The sequence below is a fragment of the Catharus ustulatus genome, chromosome 1 (assembly GCF_009819885.2).
Source record: "Catharus ustulatus isolate bCatUst1 chromosome 1, bCatUst1.pri.v2, whole genome shotgun sequence".
In the NCBI taxonomy this organism is placed as follows: domain Eukaryota; kingdom Metazoa; phylum Chordata; class Aves; order Passeriformes; family Turdidae; genus Catharus; species Catharus ustulatus.
Genome location: NC_046221.1, coordinates 147,970,538 through 147,987,319, shown reverse-complemented (window position 1 = coordinate 147,987,319; position 16,782 = coordinate 147,970,538). Strand labels below are relative to the sequence as shown.

Below are 16,782 nucleotides of genomic sequence, written 5' to 3'. Positions count from 1 at the left end.
AAAGAAAGATAAGATTCAACACTTAGAACAGCACAAAAGATGAATTTACATTAAGTTTAGGGAAGGATGTTTAGATGGACTTCTTGAAATTTTAAACGGATAAATATTTTTAAGTGGTGAATAAGCAGAGGTGTAGGATTTCAATACATACAGCTACCAGTGTGTATTTTGTAGGTTGCTGTCAGCTGTAGTCATTGTCTGATTTCACTGCAACTAATACCCAGTTTGAATCAGATCTTTCTTTAGAAAAGAGAAAAAAAATAAGTTGCTTTTGTCAATGTTTTACAGATACACTAGTTCTATTGCATTTAACAAAGATTTCTGCATCCAATTTACCTTTTGTCCCTCTTCAGATGCGTAGAAATGCAGCATAAAAACTAGACTGCCCTCTCTGCATTTTAATAGTCTTTAATGGCTTTTTAGAGGGTACTCCCCAAACTCAGGGAACACAAACAGAAATAAAACAGTGGAAAGACTGACTGGGATTACTGCTCCACTTGTTTAATACACCTCACCAAGAAACTATAGGCCAGGAGACAAGAAGTAGGAATGAAAAGGAACAGTTCTGCAGTTGTAGCTGAATCCTGGCCATATACAGTCATTTCCGCTTGGAAACTTCTCACCCTCCAAGTGGATCAAATTGGGATTCGTCTAGTGAGCCTTTTATTGTACTCTGATGGAAAATATTTCAGCAGCCAGGTGAAGCTGGTTGAGGATATCCACCCACAAAAATAATTAGGACCTTCGATGTGCTTGTAGACGAGTGCACCTTTCCAGGGTGAGCTGAATCTCACAGGCACAACTAGTTAGATGTTTGCTGAAGGACATCAACTACCATTTACTTCTCCCCTTAGCTACATTGAGAAAAATGTCATTTACTACTACATCTGATTTAAGAGACAAAGTAGGGGATGATGTAAGGGGGTGAGAGAGAGATTATCTTGATGACAATCTTGATTTTATTGTATCACTTTAAAGTAGCAGAACCTGCTCTACAAATGAAATTGTGTTCTTGGTTTAAAAGGGCAATTGTTAGCCTGACTTTGTGCGCACTAAAAACATTTCCCCAATCTTGTTAAATTATTGCACTCATTTCAGATTTTTATGGCTCTGCATCTTACCAGCCCTCATTTCTTTACGTTTCATTCATTTTCCTTGTATTGATGATTAATGGAGGATGTCGAACGTTAGAGTGAGCAGGCATCAGCAAATGCAAGATCATAATTAGTTTAGCTGACGAGGGCCTCTGATAGCACTTGCATCTGGATGGAAAAATTACCCTATAGGGAACTGGCTGCTCACCAGGTCTTTTTAGTGATACATTGTGAAACACCCGATGAATCAAATGCCCTTTCAATGCCAAGAAAGTGTTCCAGTCTTGAAGCCAAAATTATGTCTGCAGAAAGCTTTCCATTTGAAATGTATCAGAGTACAATTATAACCATTGTATTTTTTTGGCATGAACACCAGTCTTCTTCAGTATGAGCTAAAGTTAAATAAATTACTTAAATTTTATGAAACCCTGAAATTTTTACTTATAGTGTTAGTAATTTTTAATTTATAATAAAATTAGTTTTCACCCAGACTGTTTTTCCCTGTACTCACTCATTCTTATCTTAGATGCTGAAGGTTTCTTACTGATCATTTTTTCCCTTTGCAAAAAGGGAATAGAGTTAAAATTCGGATTTTCTTCTCAGCAGAAGAATTCCATTTCCTGCTTATTAGTATTTGGGCCCACAAACACAGCCTGACTTTTGTTTAAATGAGAAGTTTAATGAAATCATTACTCCATAGAAAAAAATTAATGAGCAATACTCATAAACATTCCTAGTTTTAAATATTCCTGGATCATTATGAAAGCTGATAAATACACAGCTCAGTCTGGTTAAAATCAATTTGTATTTAGGGAAGCTTTACTGTGCCCTTCTTTGCCTGACTAAAATAAAATAAATAAATCTATCTGTTGATGAGAAGTGTTTTCTGGGGTTTCAAATGAAGTTCAGAAGAGGTGTCATTCGAGAATACTGTACTTATATTTGTTCATAGTGGGCTTCTGGAATACATGGTAGCTTATACTGATTTCAGAAATAAGTGAAAAAGACTGGATCTGAATATCATGTATTCAAATACAATCTCTGTTACAGGAATTAGTATGACACAGGTATAACCTGTAATTAATAGAACTGGTGGTGTTTCAGATTTCTTGTTACCAATCACACTTTTAAATAAAGCTAAGAGGAAAAAATCTGTTGTGAAACCAGAAGAGTTTACAGAACGTTCTGTCAGCTTCCAAGGGGGTTTTCAGAATTTGCTGTTTAGAAACCATCATTAAATGCACAAAACCTGAAGTTCAAAAAGTTAAAGTTGTTATTCTGAAAAGGCTTTGGTGTTTCACACACCTCATCCATCACTCTGGGGTTAATTATAATGAAAATCAGTGGTGCCTATTAAGCACAATTGAACCTGACCTCATTATGGGCAGTGTGGTTTTATACTGTCATTGTTGCCAGTCTAGAGACAAAACTCCTGTGTTGATTTGTCCTAACTCCACAGCTCATGTGACTCACCTCTGACCTGTTTTTTTTCCCTTTTTCTTCCCTGTTTCAGAGACGTAGAGGCTCGGGTGTTTTCTGTGCCAATTGCCTGACCACAAAGACCTCTCTCTGGCGAAAGAATGCAAATGGTGGATATGTATGCAACGCGTGTGGCCTCTACCAGAAGCTTCACTCGGTAGGAAGAACTTACTGGTTTGTTCAGTAGGAAACAGAGCTACACAGCTAAGCTGGGCAGCTGTGGTCTTGTCTGCTTGTGTGATTAGTACCACTCCCTGGCCTGCAGTTAATTTCCTAACAGGGTTTTGCAGAATGGTCACTTTGGGATCAAATGTGATTCATTATGAAACAGCCTGTGATGCTGTGAGTAGATGTGTTTGAGATCACCAGTGATGCATTTAATTATTTTGTTACAAAATGAGAGGAAAATTATTTATTTTCTGGGAAATCCTTTTAAAGGCATCGTAATAAGTTGTGATGAAAGCTCTCTAAATTCTAGAGTCCTCATAATAAAAACCCAAATTCTTGAAATTAGACATCACATCTATATTAAAATATCTCTTAAACTGTTTTTGTATACTTTGACATCTCTTACCTCCTTTATTCTTGATAGCAAATTTCCTGGAGATGTGGGATGGGGGGTTTTGTGTTCTTTTCTCTACAGTTCCTAAAGTCAGCTGGAAGATAAATAACTCAGCAAGGAAGCTATTCACTTGAAGGCACTCATCACTTGGTGAGTGGAAGATTCACCATCCCTCAGGATCAGTCAGGGAATAAATAATAATTATGGCTTGTCTATATTGCTTTTCATCTTATTGACACTTGACTTGATCCTGAAAGATGTTGAATGTTTTGGTCCAGGTCCAGGAAAGCCATGCTGAAGTGTTTCCTTGGATCAGTGCCAAAATGCTTGGAATCTTTTAGGTTAAGACCCACTGGTTAAATATTAAATTATATGTCTTTAATGGGCACACATAGGAGAGTCAGGTGACTAATTAATTAATTTTTACAACGTTCCCATGAAATTCAAAAGTGTTACTATTCAGAAATGGAAACTAAGGTAGTCTTTGGGAGTTTGCCAGGGCAATGTATCAGATCAGGCTTAGAGCCTAACTCAGAAATAAATGTGGTGACTGAGAGTGTGCATTTATTAAAATGTTTTCCAGAAATTAAATTTGAGACTTAAGTTTCTCTATGGTCTTGTCTACTGCCCATACAATAATCCTGTTTACACAACATCCTGCCAAACCAGCCCACTTAATAAAACAAGAAAAAAAAAATCACAATTTTCAAAAGCAGTATGACTATCCCCAGTCTGAAGGGTTGGCTCTGTTTGCCATGTGTGTCATTCTGGGGTCACTCACTGTTTTTAAGGCCCAGAATAGCCCAGTCAGGCCAATAATATCTAAGAAGATGGACTAATGCATGGTCTTGGCCAGCATCTTGGCTGGGCCTTGCTCCAGGTATCATCTTCCTAGACACCTCTCAAAGTTGTAGATAAAATATCTAATTTGAGGAAATTGATCAGTGGTGAACATCCACAAAGATTTTAAGAAGAACAGTTTGGCTTTTTAATTTGACATTTGAGTCTGATTATTTTTAGAACTTCCATTTGCAGACTCCTTTTTCCCTTTTTTAGGTATACTTTTCTCAGCTGTCATGTTGGATCTTACCATGATTTTCAGCATAACTTTTTGAATAGATAAAAGCTACTAGAATCACTTTTGAATTCAAGCACAACTTCGATCATCCTTATGAACCAGTAGGAATGAACTAGTGCTCTTCCAGCTACATTTATTAGAAATACAATGTCAAAGTTTATTTTATGCATCTCAAAAGCAAGAAGCTGGCACTATCTCTCAGCTCCACTGTTCAAGCATGGCAATAAGCTGCCATTCAGTAGACATTTGACATTAATATCTTCAGTTGAACTTTGACCAAACAAATGAAAAGAATTTAATTAAGCCCTGCTCTGCTGTAGTATGATAGAAACGCCTTTTTAAGTAGGAGTCTGAAATAATCCAGCAAATCTCTCCTTTGGGACACCTTTTGAGATAGTTCCATGCAAAGGGTTGCTTTTTAGACTGACACCAGAAAGATGAAAGTTTCTTTTATCTGTCTGCCTGTCTGTTCAGGAGAAATTGCAGTAAGTATGTGTCATGTATGGTTTTGAATTAAGGAGTCTAGGATGATGCAGTTATTAGGGAAATGTCCAAAACTATATTCAAGGGAATAGAATTCTCTTCTGTAAGACCCCTGTTCATCTAAGTTATGCTACACTTCTAAGTGAAACTCACCTGCACATTTCTTAGCTCCCTCTTGATTGGATTATTACTGTCTAGCACTACCATCCTCATTAACTCAAGCCTAAGGTTCCTTTTCCACTTTAATTTAGTAAGAAGAAAAATCTGTGATCTATGAGATACTACTAGGTGATAGTGACTGACAAATGTTAACATGGTAGTGATTTCTGCCATAAGTTACATTTCCATTTCTACAATACCCTTGAATAATTTTTAAGTATGTTTTCAGAAGTGTTCCATCTAAGGGGTAGTTTACATTAAATTGCCACATTTTTCACATTTCTCTCCTTTAATGCAAACAACTATGTTAAGAAATGTGTAATTATAATCCAAGAGTCTATTTTCAAAATAGTGAAAAACTGCATCTTACTGCAAACATATACACAGTATTTACATTTGCTGTCTCCCCAGAGTCATGAATTTGACCATTATTATTGTGGTGCTGTACTTCATTTTTTAAATAGCTCGAACTTGGTCATGGAACGCTGCGTTTTGTTCCATGGTGATTCCCTGACAACATCCTTGGACTAATGCAGTGAAGAATTGCAACATATTCTAGGATTAGTCCAGAGAAGGCTTCACTTTCCCATGGCATTTGAGAAATCTAATCACAATACTTTATTGAAGCATTTTTTGAATTTTTTGATTTATTTTTTTAAGTTACTCATATTTTGGAGTGGGGATATTGCCAGTTGATACAGAGATGGCAGAAATATTTGTGATCATCTTCAATATACTATGTCTAACATATAATTAAGGATCTGATCTAGGCAATTTTAAAAGTAAAGTTCTGGTAATGTTTCCACAGTATTCTAAATGTAATGCCCTACTGAAAATCAAGAAGTGACCTTAAACTTTTTCTATTTGCCTTGGTTGTAACCAAATACGGGATATTTTTATCTGCATCTTGCTACTATGAGTAAGGAAAATGAGTAGATCTATAACACTAAGGAGTACTTTTTAATCATCTAATGGCTGGTTTAATCAGATGAGCACAGTAATTAGCAAACTGAAGAATTATAAAGTGGAACCTACCATAACTTTGAATAGCTGGAACCTCAATTAAGTGTGTGAGGGTCCCTAATCTCAGGTGGGAAGATGTTTCTTTCAACTACTTCCCTAATCAGGCTTCATACCTGTAGCATCAAGAGTAAGACTAAAAGTATTTCCAAAATATTGGAGGCTTATCTGGAGGCCATATAAAAATGGTCTGTAGTGTTTAACATTTAGTAAGAACAGCAACAACATTGTAAGATCTCGCACAGCATCTGAGTTACAATTGTCATAAAAAGGCAAGGAAATTATACAGACCTTATAATAAAAAGTGTATGCCTATGCATATTAATTGGCTATCGATTGTGCAAACTATAATCTTTTTCTGAATGGAATTCACATGGAAAATATTGCACTTTTTTTAACACAGTTTTGTCTGAACTTTGATCTGTGTGAGGAGGCTAGTTCAGACGCTGTTTTTCTGCCAAGTTTAAATTTCTCTTATTAAAAATCTAAATCAAAGTGGGTATATATTTCTGATTCAGCATTTTAATAGAAAGTAAAATCTTTAAAAATAGCTGCATTGGCTTAAATGTAGTTAACCATTAAGAGTAATCCAGCTGCAGGAAAGTAAATAAGTGAAAGGAGAGGAATATGGCAACTCAAGAGAGAGACTAAATCTCTACAAATAATAGAATGGGTGCTCTTCCAGCTCTGGATGTTTTCATATTAGCTTGAAGTTATGAGTATATTAAAAATTTAGTTACATTCAAGATACAGATTACTTTGGATATTGACTGTAAGCCAAAATTAAATTTGCTTTTTTTAAACAATGTTAAAATTTCTAAATAAACATAAGAGTGGAATACTGGGGCTGGGGGCACTTTTCTGGCCTCTAACCAAAACAGGATTATGTGCCTTTAGGAGGAAAAATGTCAGCTGCCAAGGCACCAAACTGAATGACTTTTAGGTAGTTTTTGTTGCTCTACCATCTGCCTGGTGCAGCACCATTTTTCATTCAGATACGATTGTTTTTCTCTTGGGGAGCCTTTAAAAAAGGAAGCCTAACTGCTGTCCTTCCTTGTACCATTTTTTTGTTTTCCACACAAAGGTATTTTCACTCCTTCTCTAAAACACTTAACATGAGTTGATATGGGGTAGTAGCAAATGGAAACAGTCCCCACTTGGTTCTTGCCCCTGCCTCTTTGTGAGACCCACTTCTTTACAGATCCCTTTTGCCTGACTTCAGGGGATGCCTTCTCTCCCTCATGACCTAGTAGCACATCAGTAACACTTAGAAAGAGATGCAGTTGGAGTGAAGGAGGAGGAGTTGGTACCAAAGTAGAGGCAGACCTTTTGGTGCATAGTTTTCCTGGGCTTCCTTCTCCATCTTTTTTAGTCCCTTTCTAGCCACCATCATCCCACTCAGCACACAGTGGACCTTTTGCTATACGACAGCAATGGTGGTCAAGAAGCCCTGTGTGTGCTTGTGTTTTCTGTCCATGTCAGAGCAGAGTGAGTATGAAGGTAAGTTCTTTGCTCAGTTCTTGTCCCAGTGGGACCTGTGCAAACCCCTGCCTGAGAGCAGCTCTGGTGGCATGGTGCATAGAACACTAATGTATAGGCCCTTGCATCTCCCACCTCAGCCCCAGCTCTCAGCACCCACTTTCAACATTTCCCCCAGAATTTTTTAGGACTAAGAGGTAATAAATGGTTTGACAGCTTGGATACTTCATGTGTTTTTAAGTAAATAGGTACAGGATGCCTAAGACAGTTGACTCAGGTTGATAAAGCAATCCATTTTATAGTTTGCTTTCAGCATGAGGGGCCATGAACCAGCATCTGGATTGAACTTTGGTCATTCCCATAACACTGTTGTAATACAGCTCTGCATAAAAGATAAAATAAATATGCATGATCATGGTCTTACAGATTTGTTTAATGTGTCTTCCTTTTTTCCTTTGTTCATTCTCTGTGTATTCCATGCAGACTCCCAGGCCTTTAAACATCATTAAACAGAACAATGGTGAACAGATCATTAGGAGACGAACAAGAAAGCGCCTTAACCCGGAGGCACTTCAGGCTGAGCAGCTAAACAAACAGCAGAGGGGTAGCAGTGAGGAGCAAGTCAATGGAAGCCCCTTAGAGAGGAGGTCAGAGGATCATTTACCTGAAGGTCATCAGAGAGAAGTTCAGCTTCCCAGCCTCAGTAAATATGAGGCCCCAGGTTCATTGACTAAAAGCCATTCTGCTCAGCAGCCAATATTGGTCAGCCAAACTCTGGATATTCACAAAAGGATGCAACCTTTGCACATTCAGATAAAAAGTCCTCAGGAAAGTACTGGAGACCCAGGAAACAGTTCATCGATATCAGAAGGGAAAGGAAGCTCAGAGAGAGGCAGCCCAATAGAAAAATACATGAGACCTGTGAAACACCCAAACTATTCTCCACCTGGAAGCCCTATTGAAAAATACCAGTACCCACTTTTTGGACTTCCGTTTGTACACAATGACTTTCAGAGTGAAGCTGACTGGCTGAGATTCTGGAGTAAATATAAGCTGTCTGTTCCTGGGAATCCACACTACTTGAGTCATGTGCCTGGCCTACCAAATCCTTGCCAAAACTATGTGCCTTATCCCACCTTTAATCTGCCTCCTCATTTTTCAGCTGTTGGATCAGACAATGACATTCCTCTTGATTTGGCGATAAAGCATTCCAGACCTGGGCCAACTGCAAATGGTGCCTCCAAGGAAAAGAGTAAGGCACCACCAAATGTAAAAAATGAAGGTCCCTTGAATGTAATAAAAACAGAGAAAGTTGATAGAAGTACTCAAGATGAACTTTCTACCAAGTGTGTGCACTGTGGCATTGTCTTTCTGGATGAAGTGATGTATGCATTGCATATGAGTTGCCATGGTGACAGTGGACCTTTCCAGTGCAGCATATGCCAGCATCTTTGCACGGACAAGTATGACTTCACAACTCACATCCAGAGGGGCCTACACAGGAACAATGCACAAGCTGAAAAGAATGGAAAACCTAAAGAGTAAACCTTAGCACTTAGCACAATTAAACAGAAATAGGTTTCCTTGATGGGAATTCAATAGCTTGTAATGTCTTGTGAAGACCTATAAAGCACTTCATATAGAGAGCATGCCTTATCCAATATTAAATCCCTTGTTATTTTTTTTCTTCTTTATTTTTTATTTTTTTCTTTTTTTTTTCTTTTTTTTTTCCTTTTAAATGAGTGGGTTACCAAGAAAAAAGAACAGTTGGATGGTGGCCAGAAGGGGAGGAAGATAATTCAGTGGGACATGGCCCACCAAAGCTAGCCAGAATGCAGTGAATCATGCCGAATAACCTTGAGAAAATTTTACTGGACAATTAATACCTCTGCTGTTGTGTAAGAGACATAACTGGCAAGAGTGCAAAGATGTGTATATGTATATACTGCTGCAGGGGTGTAGTGAACATATGCACATTGTATATAAGAACTAGACATGTTAAATATTCACATGTTAAAAGGTCATTTACTTTTCTTTAATTTGGGCAAATTTCTGCCCTACAACATGCCTTAGGATCACATTGTCCTCAGAGCTTTGGCAGCAATGTCATCTATGTGTTTCTCAGACTCAGCTGATTTTTAGCTACCATTTTATCACTACATTCTTTCTGGCACACTTTAGTCTAGGAAAAACATTTTGTGCAAGTGAATTCTCTAATACAAAAGCCACACTCCAGGTTTAATTTGCATAGAATAAGGTAACCTGCTGTATTTTATTTTAATATATTTTTAATATATTACACTTCTAAACCTTAAAGTCTAAGGTTACTTCTCCACAGGCTTAACATTGCTATACATACCAGTCAATCCCTTCAGTAGACTTATACCAGCTTTTGCTAAGTAGCATTAAATGTCTTCATAGTACTTTTTAATACTTAAAGCTTTTTAAAATCTATCCATGAAGGGAAAGCTCCTCAGCATAACTGCTCAGGGAAATAGGGCTAAATAACTAAATATTAAATAATTGGTTAAAGGTGCTGTTAGACGAGCCTCCATGCTTGCTACAAGGGTGTACAAGAACTGACTTTAATCATTTTCATTATAGTGTCCCAACCAGTAGTTTATTATTTTGCCACAGGGATGTAGAAGATATTACAAGCTACTGGATGCACTGTCAGATTAACTTATTTCATTAAAGAAGTTGGGAGAACAAATAGAAAAAAACCTTATTTTTCTAGTAAATATTAATGTATTACATTTCAAATAATGGTGCCTGACATATTGAATAATTATTTTCTACAGTGTACGTATGCAACAAAGATATTCCATCATGCATTAGAGTCAGTTCTGGCTCTGCCTCGCTGTTTACATTTGCAAATGTAGCAAACAAGGTAATGAAGCAACTATTTCTATTGCAGTAGGTATCTTTTTTTCTGTGTGTGTGCATTAAAGTTGTAAACGATAACATGAAATGAATGAAATTTGTTGATATTAATGGTATGAAAAACAAGAAGGAAATGAAAATATTTTTATGCCTACTTAGGAAAAAAGGGTAGCACTATTCATTCCAAGTACTTTTGTATTCTTAAGCTCTTAACTCACATTGTTATGCTTAAAATGATAAACATATATCCTCTTTTTATTGCTTTGTCTGTGTTTCAGAAGAAACATTTCAGAAATTATTTTGATAAGTGCTGTTTGACGATGCAGCACTGGTATTTTATTGCATTCTGTAGTAGCATTGCACTCCATTTTTACAATATTACGCAGTTGCTTTTTTGTTTTGTTTGGGTTTGTTTCTTTTTCGCAGTGCAGGGTCTTAGTTCCTTATGGTTGGATGGCAGGTGTAGCTCAACTGGTTCATGAATGTTGCAGCGAATGAAGTTTAAAATGTCTTTCTGATATTATGTTGTCTTTTATTTCTCCATTCATGCATTTTATTTTTTAAAATGTTCTATAAAAATACTCTGGACGAAGTCCTCTCTTGAGATTATATGTAAAGGGTCCTATTCTGATCTCACTTACATGCCGCCTTTCTCAGATTTTCATGTAATTGAACTAAAGCATCATAAAAAAAAAAAAAAGTTCTTGTATTTAACTTACCTGAGTCTCACCACTCTCCCTTCTAGTATTTGGTGCACTTATTAAGATACTTTACCAGATAAACAGGGAGGTGGAAAATAAAAGGAGAGGTGATAGGAAATGTCTTATAGGGGTTGGCAAAAGGAAAACCAGGAGGGAACTGCCTAAACATTCAGCACTTTGATAGTCTTTTGAGAAATAATGTGCCTAAAGCAGCTGGCAACAAACATCACCAAGCATGAGAGGCACTTACACAGTTGATCACCAAAGGTCTCGCTGACCTTGGCAGTATTTAGGTGTTATATTTTCACAGAGGTGAAACATTATTGCACAGTTTCTCTGTTAGGCACAGACAGGCTATTGTTCAGCATTAGGCTGCATTCCTTCCTGCTCCACCCATTGCTTCTTTACTGGTGAGCAGCATATGGAACATCCCGCTCAATCTGCTGTGGTTGAGTTCTGTAACCCTTCAGTAGTGTTCTAGGTTAGCAAAGGATGTTGGGCCACATTCTTCTTCTTCTATTTTTTAGATGAATCTCCAGCTTGATATCAGTGACAAAGTCTGGTTATGTTTTTACTATTGTTCTCCAATAATAAGTTCTGACTTGGTTTTTGTGGATTTATTTTTGTTGGGTACTTTCTGTTTATTTTTTTTTCTGTGGGGACTGAAATAGATTTCCCTCATTTTGTTACTTCAGGGTGCAGTGTTTGTCCTTTTCAGCTTTTCCAAGGAAGATGTTATACTCAGCAGTGATTTTTATCGGCTTCAAAGGTAGCTGCCTGCCGATTTTCAGTAGTTACTGGTTTGACTTAGTTTACTTAAGACCTACCAGTTCCTCTGGCTTCTTCATTGATAGAAGCTGCATCTTCATGGCAAAATATTTTAGAGGGACATGTGCGCTGTAAGACTTGAGCACTACCCTGAACTTCATAACACTTCTTGCTGAACTCAGAAGCAGAGGCAAATTAACAGGAAATACACATATCAGGGTTTGGGGATGAGGAGAAATGAAATCTTATGAGTGCAAAGAACAAGACAGAGTTTTGAATGTTACTATTGCACACCTAGATGGTGCAAATAAAATTTGAAAAAAGTTCATTGTTCTTGCCATGACATATTGAGATGTTCTAAGATTTCTGCATTTTAAGAAATAGGATTTTGCTATAGCCTGTTCTCTTTGATTGGGATAGGGGGAGCACAGTTTTGTTTCTTAATGAAAGAGAGGTGACTCCATCCATCTTCCAGACCCCCTCACAATGGGAACTAATAAAAAGGAAAAAAAACCCCTTGACACTGGAAAAGAATAATCTTATTTAATAACTTTCAGATGGAAACCAATGTTAGCACACACAAGTAATTACTGCACCCGCTGTGTTTCAATCAACTTACAGCACTAAAAATTGAACTTTCAAACAATCAGTCTTTGTTCTCAATTTGTCAGTGGCTTCAAGGTGGTGAACTTCTCTTACTAAAGGAATGGTAGTTTAAGATCTTAAAACGTGTCTCAAATTGGACAACCAAATAAGTAGATGTTTCAAAACTAGAGGATTTGTGATGCCTGTCACTAGTCAGATTGTGGAGCAGGCACAATGTTTCCAGTAACTCTCTGTATTGATGGAGCCATCCTGTGATATCATCTGCAAACCAGATTGTTTTGTCTAAGATGTCACTTCATGGCTGCTGCCCCCTCAATGCTGCAGATGAAGATGTTCCACAGTTTGTGTTCAGGTGCTAAACTTTGAGTAATTTCAAAAGAAGTATTGCACCTAATTGCCACCATGCTGATGAAACTCCTCCCTTAATTTTTCATTGACTATCCAAAAAGGGGGAAAGACACTGGATGCACATATCTTGGTTTTGCCTAAAAAAGGCACTGTTGTCTATTGTGACAGTTTTAAAGAGGGAAAATTGAGACATCTCAAAAGGTTGAGACACACTGTGAGCAATAGATTATTTTTGCAGTTAGGGGGCAGCAGGACAAGTGACTGATGCTGATTGTATACAGTGCTGAAACATAGTGATTGTGCAATGGGAAAAACTGATTTGGCAACTGTGGATTAGTACTCAGTTCAGGGACAGACTTTCAGGTCCACCCTTGGACTGGACACTGTTGTTTTGTAGTCATAACTATTTGCTTTATGTGCTAAGGATGTTGTCTACCATCTGCTTTTTGCCCAGTATGTCTAAATATTTTCTCATTTTTGCTCCTGTATTGATTTTTCTTGGCTGACTTAACATGCTAATTCCTAATACTGGTCAGGAAAAGCCAAGGAGATTAGAAGGTCGCTTCTGTGCAGCCAGAAGGGTAGATATATTTCCTTCTGCTTCTGTGGAGACAGTTATGCTTGGCAAAGAGCAGTGAGCAATTTGTCAGCATATCCCAAATGTGATAGATAAGTGAGAAATCCCTTCTAAACTTTTCTCTAAAGTTAAGATGGGCCAAGTAAAATTACTTACTTAATTTTCTCACCTCAGAATAGGATTCCTCACTACCCTCTTCCTCACAGTTTTTATTTCATTCAGCCAGCTCTGGGAAGCTGGCAGTTGGGGAGATGCTACCTGTATAGTAATCACACACACCCCAATTTACTTTAAGAGGATGAAAGACAGTAATTAAATGGATGACCGCCAGATAAATACCAGCTTCATTTGATTCTTTGTTACAGTTAGTAAAATTCCTTTACTAGGAAAGCAAAACTACACTTAGTAAAGTAGAAGTGTCGTAACAGCTATCACAGTTTTTTATTCCTATCATTTTGGCCTCTGAGCTCTGTCTAGGAGAACAGGAGAAAAGGAAACATCTCAAAATGCCATTGTAAATTTAGCTTATAGAAAATTCACCAGCAGGAAAAAAAAAAAAAAAAAAAAAGAAAAAAATTGCTTCATAAAGAATGACTTCATGTTGCTAAAAACCATCATTAAACTTGTAGCCCTGATTTGACTCTAGAATGCTGGCTCTTAATGTTTTGTCCTTACAACACATGGATGTGTTTTTTGTTCTGTTTTGTTTTGGGTTTTTTTGTTTTGTTTTGTTTTTTGGTTTTCATAGTGCATGTTCATTTCTACTCACAAACATGTTCTTGGTGTATTTCTTATGCAAACAATCTTCAGGCAGCAAAGATGTCTGTTACATCTAAACTTGAATAATAAAGTTTTACCACCAGTTATAAATCAGATTTGTGTCGTTGTTTCTGGGGAGAATGTAATGTCCTAGTGTCACTACACCATGGTGGGGTTGGGGAGGAGAACAATCTGGAGTCAAACTGCTCTGGGAGCTCAGTGGGGCCTGACAGCATCTCTGAGTAATGGCTGGTGATTATGGCTGAAAGGCAGTGGCAGCATTGCTCAAACGGGAAGGGCATGAGAAGGGAAGAGCTCCTTCAATAACACATTAGCCCTGTCACAGTCCTTCTGTACTAAGGGCTCTAGATGTGATCCAAATCTCATTCAAGTTAATGACAGGATTTGAGTAAAAGTCTCTTATAATGGAGTTTGAACACTTTTCAGCACTCCATCATCCTGGCATGACATTGCCAGTTTTATTCTCCTGCCCCAAGGAAGAGGAAATACTGCAACAATTTGGAGAAATTGTGAAAGAAAGGCTGATACTGAAATGTGATCAGGTACCCAGGGTCATCAGGTCTGCTCCTCATACAAAATTCATGATGGTCTTGAAATTTCAATTCCTGATACTCAGGACTGTGGTTTCACATCATGCCCACAGTTCTTCCAGGAAATCCTGCTGGCTCCCTTCACACAGGTTATTAACCCAGTGGTGACTCAAGAACAGAGAATACCACCTACAGTGTTGCTGCCACCACTTCCTTCAGCAACCTTGGAGGTTTCCTCAGAGATCCCAACCAAAGCACTGACCAAGTCAGCTCAGCCTGGCATTTCTGTTTGGGTGAGCTAACGGATCTGGGTGGTATGGCTCCCAGCCACCATCTCCATTATGCTGTAATTTCCTTTCTCCATAGGTTTTGTATCATTTCCATGGCTGAGAGCTTGTTCACTCTCATACAGGATATTGTTCTATAGTAATACAAAATGGTAATATCTGTTTATGATGGTAAAGCAGAAATGTTCTAGAACTTAATTTTAAAAACATCATGCCAAAAATAACTTCTGTGACTCATTCTTCTAGTGAATTCGGATGCAAACCCCCGTGCATTTTCAGTCTCATTTTAATTTCCTGACATTAATAAAAATAATAACTGCAGCAAAGAAAAAAAAAGCTTTCATATGTGGGGACAACCAGTTTTAGAGACATCAGCTATGCATTTTGAAAGAGATGCTGCATGTGAAAGTTGGTCAGTACACATTGTACAAGACTATATACATATATATATTCTTACACTGATATAGTGTCTATACCAGTGTAAGAATGATATAAAAACTCTGTATACATAGACACAGAGAAAGTTTTTGTATGTACAGAGAGTTAAAATTTTAAAACTACATATTCTGTTATAAGAACATCTTTTGAGAATAACAAGATTTAATCCAAATATCTGTTATAACTGTAAAACTATAAAAATGCAGTACATCTTTAATATATGTTCCTTTGTGGTTCTACTGTTTGTGTAGTCTACTTATATCGTTAATACCTTCCTCTTACAACAGCAGCTACATACATAAGCAGCTCATATAAGTGCACACCAACATAGTTATCAGATCTTAATATGCTATTATAAGGCTTAAATTTGTGCCAAGAATCTGGGGACTTCTTGTTCTAGCAGCAGTGTCCTTGATTATTTGCTTTTAACTACTGTCATATCTTGACATAGGTCAAACTCTGTTGTCCCAAATACAGCCAGCCTGATAAAAGATAATACATCTGCTAGCAGCAGGTCCTAGCCCTTATCCAATGAGATTTATAATTATATGGAGTTTAAATTGGGGGGGGGGGGGGGGGAAGAAAAAAAAGTAAACATTAGAATAGGTGCTAATGCAGGAGAAAATGGACAGAATGAATAAGCAGGGTGCTTCATTCCATATGGAGGAGAAGTGGGGCTCTTTCAAGAGTATTCTGTTATTAGAAATTAGAAATTACCTAGTTTTCTTACAACCTTTTTTATTATAAATCAACAAACCTGTCTTTATAAGATTGTTGATGCTGGCAATATAAAATCAAGGAGCAGAATCTCAGTTAAAGTGTTCACTGGAAGTTTAACTGTGATGGGCAAATAGGCTGGACAGTTGGGACACGTGAAACCTGGTGGGGGTAGAGTTTGTACTGACACCAGCTTCCTTTGATTTCCATGAAGAGTCTGACTAATCCTTGTGTGCAGAACAAGAGTGTCAGTGGGTCCATTCTGTAAATGAAAGTGTCTCCTACGCATCCAAAGGAATAGAAGTGTCTTTCACACATTGTGGTTGCAATGTCAGTGGAACTATCTGATTCAGCTCCAAATGCCACTGTGGAATTGACAGCTTAATGGTGAGATTGATAGAGTGACAGTTGTGTCACCCACCTCCACTGTGCAAAGACGGTGCATGTCTTTTTTTTTCTCTTTTTTTTTTTCTCTTTTTTTTTCTTTCTTTCTTTTTTTTGGCAAATGCAATGCAGCTGCTGTGGCCTTATTTCTGAATGAAATCACTTCTTTTATGACTTGTAACATAAAAAGCAAAGCCCCAGCATAAAGCTAAGCTAGGTCTCTTCTCACTGTAGCATTCTTTTAAGAAAATAGGACAATAAAAGTGTGTAGAATTGGATCAGGAAGGAATTCTAAATGAACATATTAAGGAATGGAACTAGGTACATACTTTGCACTTATTTTGTAAAAGAAAAGATCTTGGAAAGTATTATGAGAATGTATTTTTTTCCCTTTTAATCAAATTTCAGT

The 16,782-nt window shown here is 37.4% G+C and overlaps 1 protein-coding gene across 5 annotated transcripts in view; it reads left to right on the top strand.

The window, feature by feature from the left end:
- Positions 1–14,110, top strand: part of TRPS1 (transcriptional repressor GATA binding 1) — a 212,069-nt gene extending 197,959 nt beyond the window's left edge. For all 5 annotated transcript variants that reach the window (XM_033064258.2, XM_033064240.2, XM_033064248.2 and 2 more), the window contains 2 exons: positions 2,608–2,730; positions 7,838–14,110. In XM_033064258.2, the coding sequence (XP_032920149.1) occupies positions 2,608–2,730; positions 7,838–8,899 (1,185 nt within the window). In that variant the 3' untranslated portion in view covers positions 8,900–14,110. The remainder of the gene's footprint in view (positions 1–2,607; positions 2,731–7,837) is intronic.
- The last annotated feature ends 2,672 nt before the right edge of the window (positions 14,111–16,782 follow it).